Source organism: Melospiza georgiana, chromosome 18, assembly GCF_028018845.1.
Source record: "Melospiza georgiana isolate bMelGeo1 chromosome 18, bMelGeo1.pri, whole genome shotgun sequence".
In the NCBI taxonomy this organism is placed as follows: domain Eukaryota; kingdom Metazoa; phylum Chordata; class Aves; order Passeriformes; family Passerellidae; genus Melospiza; species Melospiza georgiana.
This window is the reverse complement of record NC_080447.1, coordinates 4,688,015-4,713,141: the sequence shown is the minus strand read 5'-3', so window position 1 is coordinate 4,713,141 and position 25,127 is coordinate 4,688,015. Positions and strand designations below refer to the sequence as shown.

Here is a 25,127-nt window from a genome sequence, read left to right as displayed (position 1 = left end):
GAGAATAGGTTTAGATAGAATATTGAAAATAAATTCTTTCCTGGGAGTGGTGAGGCCCTGGCACAGGCTGCCCAGGGAGATCCTCCATCCCTGGAATTTTTCAAGGCCAGGTTGGATGGGGATTGGAACAACCTGGGGTGGTGGAAAGTGTCCCTGCCTGTGGCAAGGGGTTGGAACAAGATGACCTTTAAAGGTCCTTTCCAACCCAAACCAATGATTCCGTGATTCTGTAATTCCTCAGCACACGGAAGGCCCCTCCAGGAGCACTGCCCCAGCTCCAGCATAAACATTCCAGGAAATCCCAGCCCTGGCAGAACACAAGCAGACTTTTGGCAACAGCTGAGGGGAGGACACTGGCAGTGTCTGCCCCAGGAGGACAGCTCAGGAAAAGGGAGAAGGAACCACTGGAGCCAGGAGGCTGCCCACAGACTGGGCTCCTGCCAGGGTGTCACTGGCAGAGCTGTGCCAAGTGCATCCCAGGGCTTTTCCCAGCCTCCTGAGCTGGGCAGGGATGCTGTGCCTGGCCTGGAGTGGGCAGGGATGCTGTGTCTGCGCTGGGCAGGGATGCTGTGCCTGGGCTGGAGAGGGCGGAGATGCTGTGCCTGACATGGGCTGGGCAGGGATACTGTACCAAATTTGGGCTGGGGAGGGATGCTGTGCCCGATTTGGGCAGGGATGCTGTGCCTGGGCTGGGCTGGGCAGGGGTGCTGTGCCAGATTTAAACACAGATGCTGTGCCCATCTGGAGAGGGCAGGGATGCTGTGCCTGACACAGGCTGGCCAGGGATGCTGTTGCCTCACCAGCCTCCAATGCAGCTTGCAAGGAATCAAGGGGTCCCTGCTGCTCCATCCCTGACCTCGAGGGTCCCTCAGCCATGTGACTGCCGTGACACGGCCCCGCTGTGCCCCTGCCTTGCCCCAGGGAGGGTGAGGCCGTTGTGGCCGAGGCTGCTGGGCCCAGACAAAGCTCCATCCGCAGCACATCGCCTGAGGCCAGAGATTGGCTCCGGCTTTACGTCACCGAGGAGGAACGGCAGCATGAAGGGCTTTTTTTTTTTTTTTTTTTCCCTTCATTTTAATTCTCTTGCAATCTCCGTCCAAAAATAACCCAATCTCCCTCCCCCAGGAATGCTCTGCATCAGAGCCTTGGCTCCCTCGCCCCCTGTGCATTAGCCTGGCAGCTGCTGAGCAAAGCCATTATCGATGTCACAGCGTAACCTTGGCTAAAAGCACGCCCGGGGAGGGCAGCGCTGCTGCATTGTTGTGGGTGCGGAGGGGCAGGGACAGATGGGAGCCCCCGGGTTTCCTCGGCCGGGCATTCCCCGGGGTATGGGCTGAGCATCCCCGTCCCTCCCCGCTGCCAGGGACACTTGGGGCTGCTGGCATCAGGGAATGCTGCTCCAGCTGGGGTGGCGCTGCTCCTTGGCGAGGTGACAGTCACCGTGCTGCCACCACGCTCGCTGAGCTGGCAGGGCCGTGCTCAGGCTCCCCTGAGCAGGACCTTGCCCTGCCCACACCTGATGCTGGAGGAAAACCTCGCAGGGGCCCGTTTCTTCCCCCACCGGAGCAGCTCAGCTCCCAGGGAGCAGGGGGGGGACTTTTCCCACCCAGCCCCGGGATTCTCCCAAGCTGTGCCTGCCTGCTCCGTGTGGGATGCAGCCCTGTGCACACCAGGGGCAGGTGGGGCAGCTGCCAGGTGATAGCCACAGGTTGTTGGGCGGCCAAGGGGTGAGCAGGGCACAGGCAGAATGAGTCCCCACAGACCCCCTGCCCAATGGGGTTGGGCTACCAGGGCTCCCCAAAACTTTCTGCATGTCCTCTGTGACAGAGCCAAGGGTCTCCAGTGGACTCCCGGCGCCTCAGGGCAGCACCCAGCCCCCCACCCACTCTGTGAGACATCACTGGGCTGGCCTGGCATGGCAAGGGGCAATGCTGTGGGGTGACCCAGAGAGGGGAGATGTCCCCAGGGCTGTGCCAGGTCACCTCATGCCCCAGCAGGGCTCAGATACCTCCATCCCACGGGAGCAGGGGCCACTGTGGGGCTGCACCAGGGCAGGACCTGGCACTCAGAGCCAAGCCAGTGGCTTTGGGCCACCATCCCACAGCAGGGCATGCAGTGTACCCAGCCCTCACCCTGCCCTGCCTGCGGCCAGAGCATCTGCAAACTGATTTCAGACATTTAAAAATACAGAACAATTGTTATCAAGGTTATACTGAACGCTAGATCTTCCCACGGAACTACTTGATCATGTTCAAAAATATTTAATCCCAGCAATTTTCACATTGTTCTTATAAAAACAGACATGTATGAAGGGAAATGAAATGCTTCATACATTTTTTTTTGGCACAATTTTTTTTTTCCTCTTTTTTTTTTTTTTTTTTTTCCTTTTTAACCGTTACAAATTACAAACACACATTCGTTGTTTTGAAAGGAAAACCCCTAAAGCCCAGCTGTACACTGCAGAGCTGCACCAACCAAACCACCCCGAGCTCCCCCGGCCTCCTGCGCTCGCCATTGTTCTACAAGGACAAAAGAAGGACACCAGCAGCCAAGGACGTGGTGGTGGCTTCACTGCCCTCCCAGGGGCTGGCTGGGACACAGCAGGGACAGTGGTGGCCCTTTGGGGTCTGTGTCCCCACTGCTGTGTGGCTCTGGCAGGGGTGATGCAGTAAGGGAGTGATGGTGAGGGTGGGGCTGAGGGCGATTTCTGTCTGTTCTGCTCCCCACAGCACTCCTGTGCTGAAGCCTCCACATATCCCAGCTGCCTCTCCTCCCCAACAGCTCCACCTTCATCCCCTGCACAGCACAGCCCGCCAGGGCCCCTCCTGCAGCAGGAGCCAGGGAGCCCAGCCCATCCTGCTTACCCTGAGATGCTGCCAGGGGCACAGAGCCACCCTTGGCCGGGTCGGGGTGATCCTGGCAGGGTGATGGGAAGTGCTGCTGGAGAGGAACAACGGGCACAGAGCAGAGGAACACAAGCTGGGAGCTCTGCTCACTCCAAGGTGGCTTCCAGGGTGACTTCCATTGCTCCCAGCGGCAGGGTGGCACTCTCCACAGGTTGGTGCTTCTCCACAGAGCATCACCCCAGATCCTGGCTGGCTGCCTCTCCACATCCAAAGCGAAGTGGGAAAAGAAAGCAGCACGTACCTCGTGTGTGCCAGGCTGTCCCTGAGCCCTGCAGCGAGGACAGTCCCTGGGCCAGTGCCCCCTGAGCCCCTCAGGAGCTGCAGGTGGGACCCTGGGGGGGACCCTGCGCTACCTCAGCTCCCAGCAATCAACCGCAGGCTCTTGCAATGGAGACATCTTTAATTTTTAACAACATCAGAACCGCAAAAAATCCCCCTGCGTCTGTGTGGGCAGTGCCGAGGGACGCTCCGCCATGGAGGGGGGCATTCTGCCATGGAAGGGGACACAGCAGTGCCCCCGTGGTGCCCCCCTGGCCTCACCAGGACCCAGCTCTGCCCCGGCTCCAGCTGCTGCCTGTGCCCAGGGCTGGGCAGCACACCTATCGCAGTTTAAATAGAATAAATACAGTGAAGAAAACAGTAAAATCTTCAATAGAGAGGCAAAAGGAAAGACAACAGCAGGTCCGGGGGTCCAACCAAACTCCACGTGGTCTCTGGATTAGTTACTGAGGAAGTTCTATGAGAGCACATTAAGTTCGCTGCTGGAGACTCTCTTACCACTGTCCTTATATCGAAACCTCGTATTCTCGTGTTTCCTGCAAGCAAGGAAAAGCCAGTTGAGGGCAGCAGCTGCATTTCAGGATCGTCTCCCCATTCCCAGGCAGCAAGAGAGATCCTGGGTGTTGTTTTGTTCCCAGTGATGCCCTGGCAGCCAGGACCCCACAGCCCCCTGTGCCTCCCATCCCATTGTTCCCACAGAGCCTGGCTGGACTCATCCATGGCTGCCCAGCCACCCAATCCCCTCAGGAATATCCCCAGGGAGCACAGGCAGGGCAGGACTCACCCCTGTCTCATAAATCGGGTTGTCAAACTCCGTTTCTACCGTGATCTGGCTGTAGGGGTGGGAGTACATGAGGGGCAGGCGGAGGCTGGAGTAGTACCGACACCTGCGGGGAGAGGAGGGGTCACTGGGGATTCCAGAACCGCATCCCTCCATCCCAGCTCCTCCCAGCGCCCCGGGCAGTGTGGCTGGGAGGGCGATGCTGTGTGCCAGCCCCTGCAGCCCCACCTGGTGAGATAGATGTACGCTCCTCCCAGCAGCAGGGAGATGATCAGCACCGGGATGAAGATGGCCAGGGCCATGTTTCCCCCCTCGAGCGACGTCTCTGCAGCAGCTTCTGCTACTGAAAGGACAAGATCTATTGTGGTGGCATTTGCAGGCACCGGGTGATTCCCTCTCTGCCTCTCCCCCTCCTCCCAGGTTCCACCAGGATGCTGTGCCTCCAGGAAACCCACGTCACTCACCTTCCAGAGCGTGTTCAAAGCTGTCTTGGTTCACTGGAAGAGAGATGGAGAGTTACTGGTCTGTAGCTGGGTTTGGCTGGGTGCTGGCAGCTGTTGCCTGCTGGGAAACCCAAACCTGGCATCTCCCACCCCGTTTGGTCCCAAACCATGCTGTGAACTCCCAGTGATGCAAGATGTGGCCAGGACTGAGCAGAGCCCAGACCCAGAGAAGTTCCAGCTCAGCTGAGTTCAGCTCCCAGCTGAGTCTGAGTCCCTGGGCTGTCCCAGGTTAGGGACAGAGGTGTTGGCTGTCCCCTTGCCCCCCTCCCCTTCCCTGTTACCTTTGCAGATGGGCAGGGGGCCGCTCCAGTGGGATGGCTGGCCCAGGATGCATTTGATGGTCACCTCCCCCATCAGCTCAAAGCCCTCATAGCACATGAAGGTCAGGGACTCTCCTGGCAGGTAGAGGCGCTTGTACAGAATTTGGTACCCATTTTCTGGCAGCCCTGGGTTATCACAGGCCAGCGACTCCTCAGCTGAAAGGGAATGAAACACATCCAGGGTGAGCCCGAGGGACAGGAGGAGCCTGGGGGCAGTGAGGAAGCACACAAGCTCTCACTTCCCTCTGCTTCCAGAGGAAAGGATCTGCACCATCCCCCGGCTGCAGGAAAGTGCTACCCAAATCCTCAGAGAGAAGCTGGGCTGAGGGGGAGCAGGAGAGAGCACCCAGACTTACAGACACAGTGCGGGAGCCGTGAGGTCCAGATGGGAGTGCCGGTCTCGCGGCTGTAGCAGGTGAGCAGGGAGCTGCCCTCCAGCACGAAGCCAGGGTTGCAGGTGTACTGGATGGTGGTGCCCACCAGCAGCACCGGGTCCGAGATGAGGCGGGTGGAGTGCTCCACCTCCCCTGGGTCCGTGCAGTACATGACTGGGGAGAGAGCAGGGCTGAGGGGAGCACCTTGGACCTGGGGCCCCTTGGAGCTGGGAGCACATTTGAGCAGGAACACCTTGCAGCAGGAGCTCCTCAGAGCTGGGGGCACCTTGGAACTGGGGGCCCCTCAGAGCTAGAAGGCCCTCAGAGCTGGGAGCCCCTCAGAGCTAGGAGCCCCTTGGAGCTGGGAGCACCTCAGAGCTGGGAAAACCTTGGAGCTGGGAGCCCCCCTTGGAGCAGGAGCTCCTCAGAGCTGGGAGCATCTTGGAGCTGGGGGCCCCTCAGAGCTGGGAGACCCTCAGAGCAGGAGCCCCTTGGAGCTTGGAGCCCCTTGGAGCTTGGAGCCCCTTGGAGCAGGAGACCCTCAGAACTGGGAGCTCCTCAGAGCTGGGAGCATCTTGGAGCTGGGGGCCCCTCAGAGCTGGGGGCACCTCGGAGCTTGGAGCCCCTTGGAGCGGAACCCCTTGCAGCTGGGAGCCCCTCAGAGTGGGACCAGCACTGTCACAGGGTGCGGGACAGGGACAGCAGCCCCTTCCTGTGGGCACTTACTCTTTTCACAGAAGGGGGGGTCACTGCTCCAGCTGAGGTCCCACTGGCAGGTGAGGGTGTCACTGCCCACGATGTCATAGCCCGGGTCACACTGGTAGGTGATCTTGGCCCCTCTCACCAGCTCTGTGTGTGATGTGGTCTTCCAGCCATTCTGGATCTCGGGCAGGTCCGAGCAGGAGTCGTTGCGGGACACCTCTGCAGCCAAGAGGGATTGTGGCTGAGCAGGACCCCTGGCACAGCCCTCCCAGAGCCACCCCAGCTGGACACACAGCTCTTCCCAAGATCCTGTCCCTCCCCACAGCCCCACAAACGGCACAGCTGGACTGCAGGCAGCATCCCCTGGGCACAGGGAAGGGCAGCTGTGGGGGACAGGGGCTCTTTGCAGCCTCCCCAGCCCTGACCCTGCAGGCAGAGAGAGGGCTGGGCTGGTGAAAATGGGGTCAGGATAACCTGGGAGCACCAGGCTCAGCTCCAGCTGTGGGTGCAGGAGAGAGGCCAGCACCACGGTCACAGCACAGCTGGTTTGCTCACAGGAGGATTTATTTCTTGCTTCCCCCAGGCTGGTTTTCCCAGTGAGGGGTTGTGCCCTCCCCTCCCCATCCCCGTGTGTTGCAGAGCACCGAGGAGGGCCCTGCAGCCTCTGGGTGCTCTGCATTGCAGCTCGCTCTGTTTGTCGTAGCCAGGGCTGTCAGCAGTGCAAGGAAAACGTGCCTGGAGGAGCCTGGCACGGGGAGCAGGGTGGGGGAGAGGCAGCCATGGGGATGGAATGCCCCTCACAGCCCTTGTCCATGGCGTGGGCACCCACAGGCCCAGCCTGGCAGGCACAGCTGCCCCGAAGGACAATGGAACAGATGTCTCCAGGAGCTGGCCTGGAGCACAGAGATGGGGACATCCACCTCAGGAGCCCACCCAGGGTCTGCCTTCAGTGACCACCCCTGCCTGACAGTATGTCTGTGGGAATCCTTCATCCCTGTTTCCAGCAATTTCTTCCCCCCAGAGCTAACAGGGACCAAACCTGCCTTGCTGCCAGCCTGGAGGAGGGGATACATACAGGGACACCCCAGAAGTGACTGACACAGAGGCCTGGGGGTCCTGCAGAAGGCCCAGGGTGGGATAAGAAGGGGGTGCTGGTGCCACAGTGACTCTCCCTGCTTCCAGCCCCTGCACCTGGACATTCTGAGCTGGCTGTGTGTCACATCCTCACACCAGCACCCTGCTCCCCATACCTATGTAGTTCATGATGAATCCTTGCCCTTTCCCAAAGATGAGCCCAGCAGGGTCCGAGTGGAACTGGATGGTGAGGTCGGGGCTGGAGGAGTAGAGCTTCTGGGGGCCACTGCTGCCCACGTACTGCCCCAGGATGCGGGAGGAGAGCTCATCCCCGTCATAGATGGTGAGGATGTCGCTGTTGGTGATGTTCAGGCTGAGAGGAGAGTTTGGTTAGATGTCAGAACTCAGTGCATCCCTCTGGGTGTCCAGAGTTGCCAAGGACCCCACTGGGGGACTCGGAGACCCTGGCATGCAGCCCAAAACACCTGCGGATTTGATTTTGGCCCTTGGAGCAAGTTACCAGCTTTGTATGAGGACCTGAAAGTCACAGAGGTTTGAATGGTGTAATAATAAAATTGTCACAGGGTGAAAATGTCGATTTTAGGATTTTTGGTATGGGGGTTATGGGGACAAGATGAAGGAATCTGGGCATGTCCAGCCTTTCTCCTTCTTCTTCTTGTTCTCCATTTTCTGCAGTGATGTTGGCACTTTGGAATTGGTTTAGAGTAGAAGTGCACTGTCTAACATGCGTGATAGGTATTGGGAATTAAGTGTAAATATGTTGTACGTAGTTTGTAGTATAAGAGGACCAGAGTGCCTGTGGCTGCCCTGGTGAGCAGATCTCGACTGGACAGAAAGAAAATTTTATAGATAAGAATGAATAAACAACCTCAAGACTGAAAAGTGAAGAGTCCAGACTCGTTCTTCAGCCGCGCGGGCCGAAGCAGAGACATCCTGCACATCTCAGGGCAGCAATCATCAACAGCAACCCGCGAGTTAGAGAGCAGCGTGTGCAGGGAGCCCCAGACAGGACACAGCAGTGGGGGGCTCAAGGGACAGCCCGGTCACCTCCGTCTCTCCGGGTCACCTCAGTCCCTCCGGCTCCCGGGACCCCGCACCTGGAAGCGCCGCTCCACAAGAGCCGCGCTTGTCCCCGCGGCCACCAGAGCGCAGTGGCGGCCCGCGGATGGCGGGGACAGCCGGGGACACCGGGCAGGGATGGCTGCAGCCTCCATCCACCCCGGGAATGCGGCTGCTCTGGAGCAAAAGGGTGGGGGGCTCGCAGCTCTCCCTCCTCTCCAAGGCGGGGATGGATGCACACGCCAGGGGACACAGCTGTGGTGTCGAGATGGTTCTCTGGGTGCCCGGGGCTGGCAGAGTGGGTGAACGATCACATCACCCCAAGGTGGGCAGTGACACCCCTACCCTCCTGGCTGTCCTGCCCTGTCTGCCCCAGCGAGGCTCCCCAGGGCTGGGAGCAGTGACACGGGAGGGACTGGGACAAGGACAAATCTCCTCCCCTTCTCTGGGGATGCTCCCAGCCACACAGGAGATGCCTGAGCTGATCCCCCGAACGTTTTATTAGGAATGTTCTTGGAGGGAGCCCAGCTAATCCCCATGGCAAGCTGACATTTGTAGTAAATCTCTGCTTTCTGTCAAACACGATTTTCTCGGTGACATTTATGCCTGATGACTTCAAATCACTTGGCCTGCAGTTCTGCTCAGCCCCAGCACCCACAGAGCTGGGAGAGGTGTGCTGGGAGCTCCCACTTGGGATTTTATGGGGAGCTTTAAAATCTTTATGACTCTAAGCCTCTACTTGAAACACGTCCTCCTCTTGAAAACCCAAAATAGCATCAAAGGAGGCTCCTGCTGCAGCAGCAGCATTACCATGCCAAGAACTCTCAGCCTGGCATTGGATCCCGTTCCCCTCTGACCCCAGCATGTTCAGCCTGGCTTGCTGAGTGGCTCTGCTCCCTTGGTGCCTGTATTTCACGTTCAGCCCAAAGATTGAGCTGTTTCCATCCCATGGATGCCTCCAGGCTCTCCTAACCCTGCATGACCCAGCTCCTGACGTGCTGGGTGTCACTCCAGAAACACATGGCCACGTGCTGTTGTGCCAGTGCTCCCTGTGGAGAATTCCAAAGCTGTTGGAGCAGCAATTCACGGCTGCTATGGGTTGTGTAATGGTGCTTTGAACTCAGGGAGCACCACTCAGTCCTGCCCAGGGTGCCAAGTGCATCAAAGGGGATTATGGAAGCTCTGAGGGGGAGAACAGGGCATATCCCTGTGAGGGTGGTGAGGCCCTAGCACAGATTGCCTGGATATGCTGTGGCTGCCCTGATAGTGGAGCCCTGGAAAATGTTAAAGATAGACTCTGAAAATGTTAGGCTTTGTGTTTTCCCAGATCGCTGCACCTGCGTAAGCAGTATGATAAATGATATAATTGTTAGATGTGATGATTGTTTAGTAATTAAATATAATTATTATACAATCGTAAGAAGAATCATGAGAAACTATGTTGGAAATTTAAGGGGGGCTATGCTTGGCTGAAATCTATGTATACAATAGAACAATATAAATTTAATAATTAACATGAAAGTTATGTAATGATAGAATATAAAATCATATTCATCTTGAATGTATAGTCGGAGTCAGACTTGGGTGGAAAATGCCCCTGATTCCCAGAGCTCTTAATACAAAGCACCGACATAATCATTTTTGTGATTATGTGTTTCTGAACACTAACAGCCCCATCACTGGAACTGTCCAAGGCCGGGTTGGAAGGGGCTTGGAGGAACCTGGGATGGTGGGAGGTGTCCCTGCCCATGGGAGATCAGCTCTAAGGTCCCTCCCACCCAAACTGTTCTGGGATCCTGTGATTCCACGGTGGACGTGAGCAGAGCAGGACCCTGCAGCAGAATGAGACGAGCACATCTGGGGCAGAGCCAGACACCGAGCCCCTGGGCTACTCACAGCTGGATGTCCAGGAAGAGCCTCTTCTCCTCGCCCACATGGATCCTCCAGATGCAATCCTCCCCCTCCGTGTAGGGCTCGGGCCAGTTGGGGGACAGGATCACCCCGGCCACAGCAGTCAGCTCCCCTCCACACGTGGCTGTGGGGACAAAGGGGTGTCAGGGCTCAGCGGGGACCCAGGGGAGTCACCCCACACCCGGCAGTGCCCAGGGGCAGGGCTGACCTCGGCACAGCGGCTCCGTGTCGTTCCAGTAGGGGTCCCGCATGTTGATGCACTCGATGACTGGGGGGCCCTGCTCCAGGGAGTGCCCGGGGTCGCAGGTGAACTCCACGGTGGTGCCCAGGTTGTAGGTGGGGTCAGAGGTGGTGAAGTTCCCGTTCTGGATGTAGGGCTCGTAGCAGTGGCCCCGCTCAAAGGCTGGAAGAGACCCCTGTTAGCTCTAGGGACACGGAGCTGCTCCCTTCTCGCTGAGCTTCCCCAGGCCCTGCTGGTGTCCCCATGAGAACCTGAGCCCTGTGTCCCCACCTGCACGAATGGCCTCTTCTAGGGAATGTTCTACAGGCAATTAGGATTAACAACAATATTTACCCATTCTGAGCCACACAGGCCTCAGGAACAAAATGTAACCAATGATTATCTGCTGCTGTGGAATGCAACAGGTGCATCTGTGATTGCTCTCATGTGGTTGTTTCTAATTAATGGCCAATCACAGTCCATCTGTCCAGACTGTATCGGTCAGTCACAAGCCTTTGTTATCATTCCTTTTCTATTCTTAGCTAGCCTTCTGATGAAATCCTTTCTTCTATTCTTTTAGTATAGTTATAATATATTATATATAATAAAATAATATATATATAATAAAATAATTCAGCTTTCTAATTTATAATATTTATTGTAATATATAATATATATAATATATATAATATATATATTATATATATATTATATATTATATAATATATATTATATATATTATAAAGTATAATATATAATAGATAATTTACTATACGCTATATATAATATATTTATAATAAATATATAATAGAAATATATATTTATATATATTTGTATTTATTATATATAATAAATATATATTATATATTATACATTACATATTATATATTATATATAATAAATATATATTATATATTTTATATTATATATTATATATTATATATGTAAATATATAAAAATAAATATATATATTTATTATAATAAATCAGCCTTCTGAAACACGGAGTCAACATTCTCATCTCTTCCCTCATCCTAAAACCCCTGTGAACACCACCACAACCCACAGCTGGAGCCAGGGAGACCCCGAAACACCGGATTTGCCCCACTCTGGCTGAGCCAGGCACCACGCTGGGGCCCGGCACGGGGACACAGCACCTTCGAAGCGGATGTTGAAGGCGGTGGCGGCCGCAGGCTCCTCGGCGAGGAAGTCGATCCGGATGGAGGAGCCGTCGCTGATGACCCCCTCGAAGGGGACGCTGTCGGCGCGCAGCGAGTCGTAGAGCACGGCTGAGCGGTTGGTGTCCCCGCTGTACACCACCATCCTGCGGGGACAAGGGCCGTGGGACACAAGCACGGTGACCTTCAGTCCCACCCGGGCACGACGCGGGGGAAGCTGGAGCAGCTGGGATAAACTGGGGGCTCCCAGGTTTTGGTGTATTTTGGGGTTTTCTCTCCGAAAGAGGCTGTCCGCGTGAGAACCTGACCGTGGAGAGGCTGGAGTGCGTTCAGGGATGGGAATAGAGCTGGGGATGGGGCTGGACCATCAGGAGCAGCTGGAAAGGGGCTCTGGTTGGAGAAAAGGAGGCTCAGGGGGACCTTGTGGCTCTGCACAACTCCCTGACAGAAGGGGACAGCCTGAAGGGGTCAGGCTGTGCTCCCAGGGAATAGGATGAGAGGAAATGGCTTGTGTCAGAGAAGGTTTAGATTGGATATCAAGAATATCAGGGAAAATTTCCTTCCCAAAAGGGCTGATAAGCATTGAAACAGGCAGCCAGGGGCAGTGGTGGAGTTCCCATCCCTGGAGGGGTTTAACAGCTGTGTTAATGTGGAGACATGGTTTAGTGGTGGCCTTAGCAGTGCTGGGGGACAATTGAACCCAGTGATCTCAGAGGGCTTTCCCAAGCCAAATAATTCAATTTTTTTCTATATTTAGTGCCCAGCAATAGGCTCTGCTTCTCACCCCATGCAGACGAAGCCCCCTGGGATCTCTCTGCAGTCCCAGGGATGTGAGGAAACAGCTCCTAGAGCCTCACCTGTCCTTCTCAGTCAGCAGGAGCTTCTCAAAGTGCAGGTGCAGCTTCTGTCCCGGGGGGGCGCCGATGGCCCAGACGCAGTACATGCTGCCAGACTGGTTCCCGCTGTAGCTGGGGGACAGCACGCGGCCGATGGTGGCATTGTGCACTGTCCCTCCACAGGGAGCTGCAACACAGCATGGCACGTGGCATTTGTGCTCCCAGGGCACAAACCTCTTGCCTGGGCTCTGCTTTGCTCTGTCTGTACATATTTATACTCACACACAGATACAAAATCTTAATTTCCCTTCACTTTGCTGCGCAACGAGGGGACAGATTCTGCTGTTGCTGCCTGACCACCTGAGGCATTGCCCTCACCCCCTCCCTGTCGCCACATTTCTCTTCACAGGGAAAAGACAGGCACAATTCTTCCCAAGAACATTTCTGGCTTTCACATTCTCTGAACCTCAGAGAAAGGAAAAACAATTCTTATCTCATTTGCTGCTCCTATGTTGTTCACAAGTGGGAAGCATTGTGGAAGATTATTCACCTGAAGGGAATTGATAATTGGATTCTGGTGTGAGTGTTTTGATTCACTGACCAATTGGATCCAGGTGTGTGTGTTGGGACTGTGAGCTGACAGTCACGAGATGCTGTGCAGGGGAGTGCAGTTGAGTGCTTAGCAGATTCAGTTTAGATGCAATGTAATACAATACAGTATAATAAAGTAATCAATTAGCCTTCTGATAAGATGGAGTCCTCCTCATCATTTCTCCTGGACATCAGGCAAAAATATCACTGGTACATCCCAGGACCACATTCATCTCATGAGGCAAAGACAGGGGCTCGTGTTTCCCTCAGTGGGGCGCAGTTTCCCAGCACGGGGCTGGGATGTGCAGTACCTGAGCAGATGGGCTCGGGGCTGCTCCAGTGTGGCCGGGAAGCGTTGATGCAGGTCAGCATGCGGGGGCCCTGCAGCTCGTAGCCCAGGTGGCAGTGGAAGTGAGCGATGCCACCCGAGTGCAGATCCATCACCGTCACATCCCCGAAGTCAGGCCTCCGTGGGAAGTTGCAGCTCAGCATAAACACTGGAACAGGCACACATTGGGAGCTCAGGGCTCAGCTGCTCCCAGCCACCCCGTGGGGACGTGCTGGATGTGCCCACGTGTCACACAGAGCAGCGACAGAGCACCACCAACCCCCCAGTGCCGCCGCTTCCCCACCTGTTACTGCTCCTGCCCAGACCCAGTTTCTATTTTAAAAATAATTTGCTGGAACTCATTTATTTTTTAAAGCTCTTCGAGGTAAAAAATAGACTGGCAGTGTGAGTGTGTGCAGGAGGAGCTGCTGCATGGGGACAGAAACGGGGCAAGATGAGTGTGAGGGGCACAGCCAGCACTGGGGTTGGGGACATCAGGGCACACTGAGCCCTCTGCCCAGGACACAACGCCCACGGGCAGAGGGTGAAACAGGAGCGTGGCTGGTCTGTGGGGGCACAGCCCGCTGATTTGACCCTGCAGCCAAGCGGGACTGACCCCAAACCCCCTCCATTACCCACCCTGGTAGTGGAGCTGGAAGGTCCCCACCACGTCGTCCTGGAAGGTGCGGAAGTAGACGGAGATGGTGTTGGTGGGGCTGCGGATCACCTGGCCCTCCACCAGAAGGGTCTGGTTGGCCAAGACCACCAGGGCATCGCCGTCCACGCCACGGATGGACAGCACCTCCCCATCTGAGAGGTTCACGCTCTTCACCTGCGGGAACAGAGTGGGGACCCCAGGGTCACATCCCAGCCCATCACACACACCCAGAGCATCCCACCAGCACAGTGCTGCCACAAAACCAGGGCATTCCTCAGGCTTTGGTGCTCACCACCCACCCCGTGCACCAGGAAACCTCCCCAGGATCCCTCACCCCACTGAGGAGTGCTCGGGGAGCCACACAGCAAGTGCATCTAATGAGCAGTTCCAGAAGGCTTTAATTATTATTTGGAAATAACTGAGCAGTAACCTCACATTTACATTTCACGTCCATTTAGCTTAATAAATGGGCTCATATTTCAGCAGAAAGATGCTCATCAGACCGTTTGTTTCCCTGAGTGTGTGAGGCCCCGGGCTCTATATTTAGCACCAGCCCAGCCGTGATTGGGAGCGCTCCCGACGATGTTGTGACTGCAGGGATTTGTGGCTGCTGTCACCGCCGTGCCCACCTCCCCCTGGCACACGGGGCTGGGATGTGCCCTGCTCCAAGGGCACTGCATGGAACCACCCCCAGCCTCAGCATCCTGAGCCTGCTCCTGAAGGAAATCCCTGGAAAAGCTCGTTCCTGGCTGCAAAGCTGGATTAACATCCCCAGTCTGGTTCAGAGCATGCCTGGGTTCATCCCAGCCCAGTTCAGAGCATGCCTGGGTTCATCCCAGCTCATGTTTCAATCCAAAAGGAGCTGATTTTGCCTTATTTTTCCAGCTGGGTCCTGGAAGGGAAAAGCATTTTCTGGAGCACAGGCCATGTGCAACTCTGACCCCCAGCCTGCCCTGGGTCATTTCTTCTTTTCTAGACATTGTCCCCAAAACGTGCCCCCCACCAGCATGGCCAGCACACACTGTGGCTGGTGGGATGGCTCAGATCTGATTAATAATAAATGGCATTGATTAAGTGTTATTTGGGTGAATTATTTGGAGTCCAGGGATCCAAGTGGGCTCCATATGATGCCAGCAATTTCCCCAGCTCCCACTGAGACAGAGCTCTGCTTCTCCAGCTGGGTCTGGATCCCTGCAAAGATTTTTTCCAAGGTGTTTCTAACAGATTTTGTTCTGCTTGAAGCCAAACCTGTTCCCCAGCTGGGTCCTTCCAGAGCTGGTGACACAGAGCCAAAACTCTCTGGGAAATTGTGAAGGGGATTCAGGGGAGCAGCTGGAGCAGGCACAGCCCTGCAGAAGGGAGGAAGCTGGGGATCGGTGCTGGGTGTCACACACACACACACTCAGTTCCACCTCAGTGGAACCAGGGGAGCAGGGTGTCACAAGTGCCATTCCCTGTGCCAGCACCAGGCTGGCATTCCCAGAGGAGCCTGGAGTGAGCAGGGAGTGCAGACTCTGCCGTGGCCCCGTGCCAGGGAGCGTCAGCCCTGCGAGAGGGACCATATGTGCGAGCTCCTGCCAGGGGCTGGGAGCACGGGCTCTGACTTCAATCACTGCCTGCACCCACAGCAGCTCCTCCAGAGCCTTGGGAAGGCAGCAGGGATCCTCCAGTCAGGCTGCCAGCCTGGCTCACCCACTGGGAAAAAAAACCTCTTCAGGGAAATTCTATCTCCTGCCAAGAAGATTCAAGAATTTTAAAAATAAATATCATTTCACCAAGGAGAGCTGGCTGCTCCCAGCTCCCAGGGCTGTCGTGGCACAGGCAGGGACACAGCTCTCCCTGGAATGCTGAGAGGGGTGCAGAGAGGGGCAGTGAGCTGAGCAGGGACCCTGAGCTCTCACACAGCCTTTCCCAGACCGTGCCTGACATCCAGGCTTTGTGTCCTCCCTGCAGTGAGTGAGGGTCTGGCTCCAAAAGAAGTGTCCCTGTGTCCTCCTGCACTGCTCCCGGTGCCTGCAGGAGCAGTTTTGGAGTGCCACAGGCATTTCTGCCACCACCAGGCTGTCCCATTCCTGTCCCAGGGGCTTCTCTCTGCTCCTGCAGAGCCTTTAATGAGACCCCCAGGGTAAGAGGCAGCTACCGGAGCTGGGAATCCAATCCAAACCCCTCTGATGGGACCCCACACCCCACACCCCGGGTTATCCAGTGCCTTCCCTTTGGAATTCACCTCCTGCAGCACAGGGCACTGCCAGCTGCAGATGAGGCCATGCTCCACCAGCCCCGACCTGCTGTTGTGATTTAATTTGTCTGCAACGCTCCAAAGCATCGGCAAAGCAAAATGCAAAGCTTGGGGGGGGGGGGGTGGAGAGGCCAATTTTATGCTCCATTAAAACCTCAGCTCGCAACAGAGCGAGGTCAGGAGTGGTGTCGCCTGATGGATTACGGACAGAGGCGAATTTACAGCAGAGCAGCCTCTCTTTAGCACCCTGTGGATCTGAGGAGACAGTTGCTGGGTCCAGTTACTTTTCCACTGCCGTGGAGAAGTGGCTGAGCTGCTCAGACTCCCAATGCTCAGCCTGCACCACTGCTGCTCCCAGGGCAACATTCCCACCAGGTCTGGCAGCCACGGTGGCCTTGGGGCCAGCCCCTGCCTGTGCCCACCATGGGGACAGCAGGGACAACCCCGCTGGAGCTCCTGCTCCTCTTAATGCACACTTTTAATTACACAAAGTGCGGGGATTTAAATTAGATGCAAATGGTGACATGGGGAAATCACGAGAAGAAAAGATTGCAAACAGCATGGAGACCCTGGGCTGGTTTCACCTGGACGGGGTTTGGAGTGGGCAGAGTCCCCAGCCCTGCTTGCAGCCTCACCAGGCTGAGGGATGCTCGTTTTGGGGGGAGCTGATGGTGCAATATTCACATCAGCTTGGTGAGACCCCCTGCTCTGGTGGGTGGGCATTTACTGGGCACCTGCCCCAGCCAGAGAAGGAACCTGGGTTGCCCTCCTGGGCATCCTGCACCTTCAGAGCCACCCAAAGCCCTCCCTGACAATGGGGGGTGCAGAGGGCAGGGAGCTGGTGCCCCCATCCCACCCAGTGCCTCTTAACAACCTGCTGCCAGCGCCTCTTGGTTAAATTAATTGCGTGACATTTACAGAGTTTGATCATCGCTGACATTCAGGATGTTCCAGCTCCCTCATTGAGTTCATTTATTACAAAGCCTCAGAAAAAAGATCTATTTTTTCCCCAGAAAGGGATATTTTATCAGGTGAATATGCCCAGGGCAGAGGTGCCCAAGGCTTGGCATCATTTGCTGCAGTGACCAGTTGTGGTATTCACATTCTATTCAAAAATCCCTTTGCCCAGGATTTTTCCCTTGAGAAGCTGAGAAGCCTCAGAGGAAAAGGAAAACAGTTCTTATCTCTTTTGCTTCTCCAGTGTTTTGCTGCTTTGGAATTTGGTTGGAGATTGTTTGTCTGTAGTGGTGTTTGCAGGGGTCCTAGGATGAGGGAAGAGACAAAAATCTTGACTCCATGTTTCATATTATTTTATGATATATATTATATTAAAAGAAAATTATATATTAAAACTATACTAAAAGAATAGAAGAAAGGATTTCATCAGAAGCCTTGAAAGGAATAGAAAGGAATGGAATGATAATAAAATCTTGTGACTGCTCACAGCCTCAACAAAGATGATTATCATTGGTCATCAAGTAAAAATAATTTCACAAGCTGGGTAAACAATTCTCCAAATCGCATTCCAAAGCAGCAAAACATGGAGAAGCTGAAGTTTCTCAGCTTCTCAGGAGAAAAGATCCTAACAAAAGGATTTTCCATAAAATATGTCTGTAACATTTATCCAGCAGGTGATTGTTTCATTGGGTTTCTGATGTGAATTGTTTTAACTTATTGGCCAACTGGGGCCAAGCTCTGTCGAGACTCTGGAGAGAGTCAGGAGTTTTCATTATTATCTTTTTAGCATTGTGTAAATATCCTTTCGGGATTCTTTAGTATAGTATAGTATAGTTTGATATTTTAAATAAAATGCATATATTAATATCATTAATTAATATTAATTATTATAATATCTTTACTTAATATTAATTAATAATTGATAATAATAATTATTACTAATTAATAGCATCATAAAATAATAAATTTGCCTTCTGAGAACGTGGAGGCAGATTTATCCTTCCTTCCTTCATCTGGGGGCAACAAATACAATACCCAGTGGGTCTGGCTGTGGGGACAGCCAAGGCAGGGGACACACAGGGCAGAGGACACCCAAGGCAGGGCACACCCGGGGCAGAGGACACCCAGGGCAGGGGACACCCAGGGCAGGGCTCACCTGGAGCTCGACACCGTAGCCGGTGTAGACGGTGACGTTGTAGGTGCACTGCAGGTACCCGTGCAGGGGCAGGGGGGGATAATCCGTGGAGTCAATGTAGCCCTCAGGGTCGTGGAAGCTCATGCTGCAGAGCACTGAGGGGACACAAACAGGGTCACACCGAGGGCATTTCACTCCCACACCCCGCAATCCCGGCCCTGTCAGTGATCCCATGGAGTTACAGAGTCACCGAGTGGTTTGGGTTGGAAGGGACATTAAAGCCCAACCCCTGCCATGGGCAGGGACACCTTCCACTAAACCAGATTGCTCCAAGCTCCATCCAACCTGGCCTTGGATGCTTCCAGGGATCCAGGGGCAGCCACAGCTTCTCTGGCTCTCTGCCAGGGCCTCCCCACCCGTATAGGGAAGAATTTCTCCCCAAAATCCCATCTAACCCTTCCCTCTGGTAGTGGGAAGCCATTCCCCCTTTCCTGACACTCTATGTCTTGTCTAAATTCCCTCTCCAGCCCTCTTGAAGTCTCTTTAGGAACTAGAATGAGGTCTAAGCTCTTCCTGAAGCCTTCTCCCAGGTCTCCCAGCAAGGACAAGTATTTCATCCTTCCAATCACAAAGTGAATGAAGAGCAGAAGATTTTAGGCACCCCCCAAACTTGAGCAGTAGCCTGATTTTGGGAAGGGTTGCCTGAACACAGTTGTGCTGTGCTCCCCACCAGTGCCACAGCCCCATGCCCACGTTCAGCTCACCTGGGGTGGGCTCTGTGGTGGTGACAGTGGTGGTGACAATGGTGGACGTGGTGGTTTCCTGGCTCTCCTCTGGCACAGAGGCGTGCACATCCCTCTCCACACCCTTGGTGGGGATAACACCAGCTGGAGCCACGGTGGGAGCCTCTTCAGCATCCCCTGTGCTGTCAGGGAGGGCTGGGGGCAGGCTGGAAGGGGAGATCTGCAGCGTGGGGTGGCTGGTGGTGGCCTGCTCCGCCCAGGGCAGCTCGGGGGGGCTCTGCTCTGTGTCCTCTGCTGGCACCCGCAGCCCTGGGGCGGCCGTGGGCAGCCTGGAGCTCCGTGGGCTGGCTGGGGAGGCAGTCCCAGGGGGCCCTGCCGGGGTGGGCTTCAGCCTCGGGTGCTTCCTTCCCGTGTTCACTTGCTTCAGAGCTGGTGGCTTTTTCTTAACGGGGGAAGTTTGTTTGGCATCAGGTCTGGGGGCAGCGGCGGCCGTAGGCAGGAGTGGTGTGGTCTCCTCTGGGGCTGGCAGGAGGTTGAGGGCAGTGCCCTGCCCCTGCTCTCCAGCTCCAGGATCTGGGCCCACAGCATGCCCAAAATCCTCAGCTCCACCAGTCAAACCAGTGCTGTGCCCCAGCTCTGCAGGTCCACCGCCCATCTTCTCCAGGGGTTCATCCACAGCCAGAGGGTCCGGACTGGCCGGCACCAGCGCTGCCCCCGATCCGCTGTCTGCAAGAAACAGGGAGAAGTGGGACTTGGGCAAAGCTGGGCATGAAATTAGATATTTTGTGTGCTGCTGGTGTGAAATCAGCCCCCTGGGATGCTGCAGGAACACCCACCACTTCCCAAAGAAGGAACGAGCAGCCCCCACGGCACAACACACCCACCTCCAGGCACCGCCGTGTTGGGCAAACCCAACCCAACATTTATGGGAACAGGGATGGGCAGGAAATAGCCAATGACCGAAGCCACCCAGCACAGCTCTGGCCAGGGGGTACTTGCACAAATACAGATTTATCCCCTGCCGTGGGGTGACCGGGCTGCGATCCATGGGCTGGAATTCACCGTGAGCTCTGTGAGACGCCGCAAAGAGCTCGGAGCGCCCGAGAGTCAACGCTTTCCATGGAAACAGCAGTTGCCAGGGAAAGCACTTAATGCACGCTACTTAAAGACCATAATTCCAGCCCCCTCATGTCCCCTGGGAGGGTTTGGAGCCCATGGGATGAAGGGTGTCTGTCCCTCTGTGGGCACAGGGGGTCTGCAAACCCCCAGCCCCATCGCTGCTCTCCTTCCCTGAACAACTGAGCCCTAAAGCAGCTCCAGCTGCTGTGACACGCCTGTGGTGGCAGCCAGGACATGTGGCCACCACAGCACCAGCTCTCCATGGGATGGAGCCTGGAGCAACAGTCAGGGTTTCCTTTCCAAGCAGACTCCAGATAAATCTGGGCTCACCTCAGCAGTAACTTTAAACAAAAGCACAACTCTTGGGTTGCATTTAACTTGATGTTTTCTGCTTCAAATTCCGCTAATTAAGGTAGGACTGGAATGAAAAGGAGGGGAAAAAATGGAGCTTTTGAGTGTGAATCCTGAAACACAGAGACACTGTGGGTGCCACTGCCCAGGGGGAACGAGGGAGGGCACAAGCAGCCTGTGCAAAGGGACTGAGCAGCGCTGAAAACTGACTTTGCTCCATCTCCTGGAAAACAGAAGCAGTTTCTGACAAGAACCAAAGATAAGGAACTCAACAGGGAAAGGCAAAAGCTGAATTAGCCTGAAGGATGGAGCTGCCAAAACTCTGGCAGTCCCTACACTGCTCATTGGTCCAGGAGAGTCCTTGGATGCTCTGCTGGTGCCTGGGCAGGTCCTTTGTCTCTGGGACAAGCCATTTCACCCTGCTGCAGCCACCAGCAAACCTGTCCCAGACCTCCCCAAGGGCTTCCTGGCCTCTCCTGCAGTTTGCCACAAGTTAAAGCATTAATTCTTTAATTAGCAAGTGGTTCAGCAAATCCATCACCCATTCCCTGAGCGCATTAGGAGGCATTTCACACGCATCATCTGCAACCATCACCTTGTGCCAGCTCTGAATAATCATCCCCCAGGAAGGCTGGGTGCCTCAGTGTCCCCACACTTCTGGGGGACCAGAAGCTTTCACACCAGGAGCTTCTACACCTTCTGGTTGTTTCTTGGTGTCTCTGCTTCTCTCTCCATCCCACCCTGGGGCCTCCATGGGCACCCTGCCATGAGCTGATGGGGTGGAATGTCCCCAAGGCCATGCTACTGGCAGCTCTCCTTCCCTGAGAAGTTTTGCAGGGCTGTCCAGGGTTCTTCTCTTCCTCTCCCACCCCAAGGCCAGGAGGAGCAGTGGGTGGTTGCTCTCCTATGGCCCGGGTGACAATTTTAGGGCTCTGCAGCAAAAGGTTTTGTCCATGATGGAAGAGGATTAAGCTCTGAGACAGGGGAGAAAGCACAGGGAGGGGGTTCCCTGGCTGGTAGGACAGGGTGGGACATTCTGGGACATTCTGGGGCACCAGCTCACAGTAGGACAGTCAAGGATCCCGAGTCCTTAAAGCCAACACATTCCCAAAAAACACCAACCCTGCATCCCCGGGTTATTTGTCATGTGAACCCTAATTCTTAATGGATTGTGCCTTTAAACCATATTTTATGCTTTTGGAAAGCTGACTAATTCCTTATTAGATCCTTTGCCAGGATGCATTTACTCGATTCTGTCCTTAACAAAGCATGAAATAAAACACTCTGTAAAGCGACTCCTTAATGAGCCACTAAACACGCCGCAGTTCGTAAAGGGCAAACGCATTCCAGGGAAGGGGAGAGGGCTGGAGCAGGGGAGGGGCAGGCACAGGGCATCGGGGATCAATAAGAGCTTATTCCACATTATCAGAAAGAGAATTGATTGTGGATTTCAGCTCCTGATTGATCACCATCCCCAAACCTCCCTCCCCATGGAGCTCGGTGCTGCCCCACAGCCCCCACAGCCCCCTGATTCCTGCCTGGAGCCCTTTTGGGAAGCAGAACTGAATATTCCCATCCTTAAGGAAGGACTGCAGTGGGTTTCCGTGTTTGCAGGGCCAGGGTGGGGTTTGGTGAGATCCTTTCCACTGTTGTGGATTCCAACAGCCATTCCACCACCTCCAAGGCCCATGGGGTGATCGTGGCTACACAGGACCCTCCTCAGCTGCCAAAATCCATCCTGCTCTGCCCAAGTGATCAATCCAGAGCTGCTGGAAGAGAAATGGTCACGTTTGACCTTGATCTAATCTGGAAATAGGAAATAAACACTATTGAGATGCACAAGGGGTTTGTCTTGTATCTGATCAGGAGCTCTCCAAGGGCAGTTTGGCACTGGAAAGCCTTCTCCAAACCCATGTGTGAAAAAAAATGTATTTTATGATTGGCTTTTTGCAAATATTAAAAAGAATATTCTATGTGCTACGTTAGAAAGTTATGCTGTATTAATTTTCTCAAGCAGCATGTTAAATATAGTTTTAGGTTATAACATAATGTTAAAATAAAAACTATGCTGTGTAAGATACTTTTTTTAAAGAAAGGACTTGCACTGAGATAGCAGCCACAGGACACCTAAATCTTTCAGAGAGAAAGAATTTATTGCTCTCTTATCAGAAGAAACAAACTTCTTCCTGCCTTGCTGGGCCATGAAGAGTTATTAGGATTAAGAGGAAGAAGTTGACACTGACCAGAGAGAATCCTGTGTTTGAATGGAATTTATGCATCATGTATAAGATGTATAAATATGCAACAGGCTATTGTTTTTAAGGGTTAATCCTCTGTTAACATGGATCCTTTTTCAGGCTTATTTTGCCCAGAAAAAGGTACCTGGACCGTCCATAACTCTTTGTTTTTTATTGTCTCATATTGTGCTATCCAAACTATCCAAATTATTATTACTCTAATGATATTGCTATTTTTATAACAATTTCATTAGTAGTAAACTTTTCATTATTTTACTTTTATTATTATTTTAGTAGTAGTAATATTATTTATATTATATTATATTATATTATATTATATTATATTATATTATATTATATTATATTATAATTATATTATAATATTATGATAAATATTATAGTAAAATAAAAATAAATAATATTACTACTACTGAAATATAATAATAATATATATATTAATAATTATAATTATAATGGTATTATAATATCATATTTATTGTTAGTAATATTGTATTATTAGTAAACATTTAAAATTTAACAAAAACCGAGTGATTTGTGTTTTTCACACATGGAAACCTCAGTGGTGACCCTGCAGCCCTCGCTACCCCCGAGGGTGGCACAGGGGGCTCTGTGCCCTGCCCGTGGGCACAGCAGCTGCTCCTGCAGGATGGGCCAGGCAGGGCCAGGACAGTTTGGAGCACAAAGTGACCTTATCAGAGAAGGACAGCTGGTCTCCAGGCCTATTCTGGGCCGTGCCTGGGTGTGTGCAAACCCTGCAGGAAGCTGGGCTCCGGGGAGGGAGGATGTCTCCATCAGCCCCCACAGTTTATACTTAGCCGAGGAGGAAGCGCCGGTGCCGAGTCTGGGCTGTGTGTGGGAGCTGCCAGAGGGGCACAGACCCATCCCAGAGCTGGGCTGGTGGCACCAGGCTCTCCAGGGCACCAGGTGATCAAGGAATTAATGCTTTAACTTGTGGCAAGCAGCAGGAGAGACCCAACAGCAGGACAGGAGGGGTGGCAGGGCAGCAGCTCCTGGAGCATCTCCTCTCACGCAGACACCGCACTGGGTGTTGGCAGGGTACCAACACACATCCACCCCAGCAGCAACAGCACAGAGGCACCAAAATCCTCCTACCCAGCCCCAAAATCCTCCTCCCCAGCCCCAAAATCTCCTCCCCAGCCCCAAAATCCTCTCCCCAGCTCCAAAGCTTCATCCCCACGCGAGAGTGTCCCCAGTACCCGCAGCCAGGCCCGCGTCCCGTGGCCAACACGCGGCTGCTGCTCCAGCGGCACCAGGAGAATCTGATTGCCAAGATACCTCAGCCAGAGGGGTTTAGAGGAATTAGAGAGCTGCAAATGCCTGATAAAAGGCTGCTGGAATTATCACAAAGGCCTCGTCTCGCTGCTGTGCTCCCGAAAGAGCCGAAGCAGGAGTAGCCCTATCGCAGCTCCCGTTACTAATGCCGATGGTATCGCCCTGAGCACTCGCTCCAGGGAGGGCAGCAGGATTGCTCCGGCTCAGGAATCACTGTCCAGAAGGGTTTAGGATCTGATTGTAGCAGAAATGAATAAAGCTGATCCGGGCACTATTAGTGGTGGTGTTCAGCTCTGCCTGTGTGACGGGCTCAGGTGCATTCAGGGGTGATGGGCTGGGGTAATCCTGCCCAGAGATGCTGCTGGCATCATATCCAAGGCCTTGTGGGGAGCTGGGATTTATCCCGCACTGCCCAGCACCATCTGCATGCAGGCTAGGCCCCTGGAATTCCCCATTACCACATGGTTGATGCAGGAGGGTTGGCAGGAGCTGCCATGCACCTCTGTGGAGCAATGGGATCACAATGAGTTCATCCAGATCTTGGATAAATCAGGGAGGTCAAGGCCAGGTCTTGGTGTGTCACAGACATCTTTTATGAAAAATCCTTTCTTTAGGATTTTTTCCTCCTGACAAGCTGAGTCTTCTCAGGAACAAAATGTAAACAATTATTATCTGCTGCTGTGGAATGTAACAGGTGGATCTGCGATTGGTCTCATGTGGTTGTTTCTAGTTAATGACCAATCACAGTCAGCTGGCTCAGACTCTCAGTCCAAGCCACAAGCCTTCATCATTTTTTCTTTTTCTATTCTTAGCTATCCTTCTGATGAAATCCTTTCTTCTATTCTTTTAATATAGTTTTAATGTAATATATATCATAAAATAATAAATCAAGCCTTGTGAAACATGGAGTCAAGATCCTCATCTCTTCCCTCATCCTAAGACCCCTGTGAACACGGTCACACTGGTGTAATCTTTCACCACTGGGGGGCTGGGGGGTGAGAAGGGGCACCCTGGGCATCTTCTGCCCTCACACCTCTTCTCATGTTGACTTCCAGTGTGTACAACACACATTTCACCCTCAGGGAGGAAAACAGAGGGTTTGGGTGGGAAGGGACTACTGAGACAAAGCAGGCTGTCTCCATCAAAACATTCGGCTGCGATCGGTTTGCTTTCAGATTTTAAAAGCTTTTGCCCTTGAATCTTGAAGAGCAGAAAACCCTTAATTGAAACAATCTTTCATCCCCCAAACATCCCCGCAGGCGGATGCAGCCTCTCCCTCCAAGCAGCGAACCC

General features: G+C 53.7%; 1 protein-coding gene across 2 annotated transcripts in view; it reads right to left on the bottom strand.

The window, feature by feature from the left end:
* Nucleotides 1–2,261: 2,261 nt before the first annotated feature.
* SEZ6L (seizure related 6 homolog like) overlaps nt 2,262–25,127 on the bottom strand; it is a 43,534-nt gene continuing 20,668 nt past the window's right edge. Inside the window, exons 2-17 of one of the 2 annotated variants that reach the window (XM_058037022.1) lie at nt 18,835–19,539; nt 18,092–18,225; nt 13,721–13,913; nt 13,065–13,250; nt 12,184–12,349; nt 11,306–11,472; nt 10,139–10,333; nt 9,916–10,054; nt 7,116–7,312; nt 5,890–6,084; nt 5,146–5,337; nt 4,751–4,945; nt 4,431–4,463; nt 4,195–4,309; nt 3,970–4,072; nt 2,262–3,721 (exon numbers count right to left, since the gene is read on the bottom strand). In XM_058037022.1, coding sequence (XP_057893005.1) covers nt 3,692–3,721; nt 3,970–4,072; nt 4,195–4,309; nt 4,431–4,463; nt 4,751–4,945; nt 5,146–5,337; nt 5,890–6,084; nt 7,116–7,312; nt 9,916–10,054; nt 10,139–10,333; nt 11,306–11,472; nt 12,184–12,349; nt 13,065–13,250; nt 13,721–13,913; nt 18,092–18,225; nt 18,835–19,539 — 2,945 coding nt within the window. In that variant the 3' untranslated portion in view covers nt 2,262–3,691. The remainder of the gene's footprint in view (nt 3,722–3,969; nt 4,073–4,194; nt 4,310–4,430; nt 4,464–4,750; nt 4,946–5,145; nt 5,338–5,889; nt 6,085–7,115; nt 7,313–9,915; nt 10,055–10,138; nt 10,334–11,305; nt 11,473–12,183; nt 12,350–13,064; nt 13,251–13,720; nt 13,914–18,091; nt 18,226–18,834; nt 19,540–25,127) is intronic. The other variant, XM_058037023.1, reaches the window with a different exon arrangement.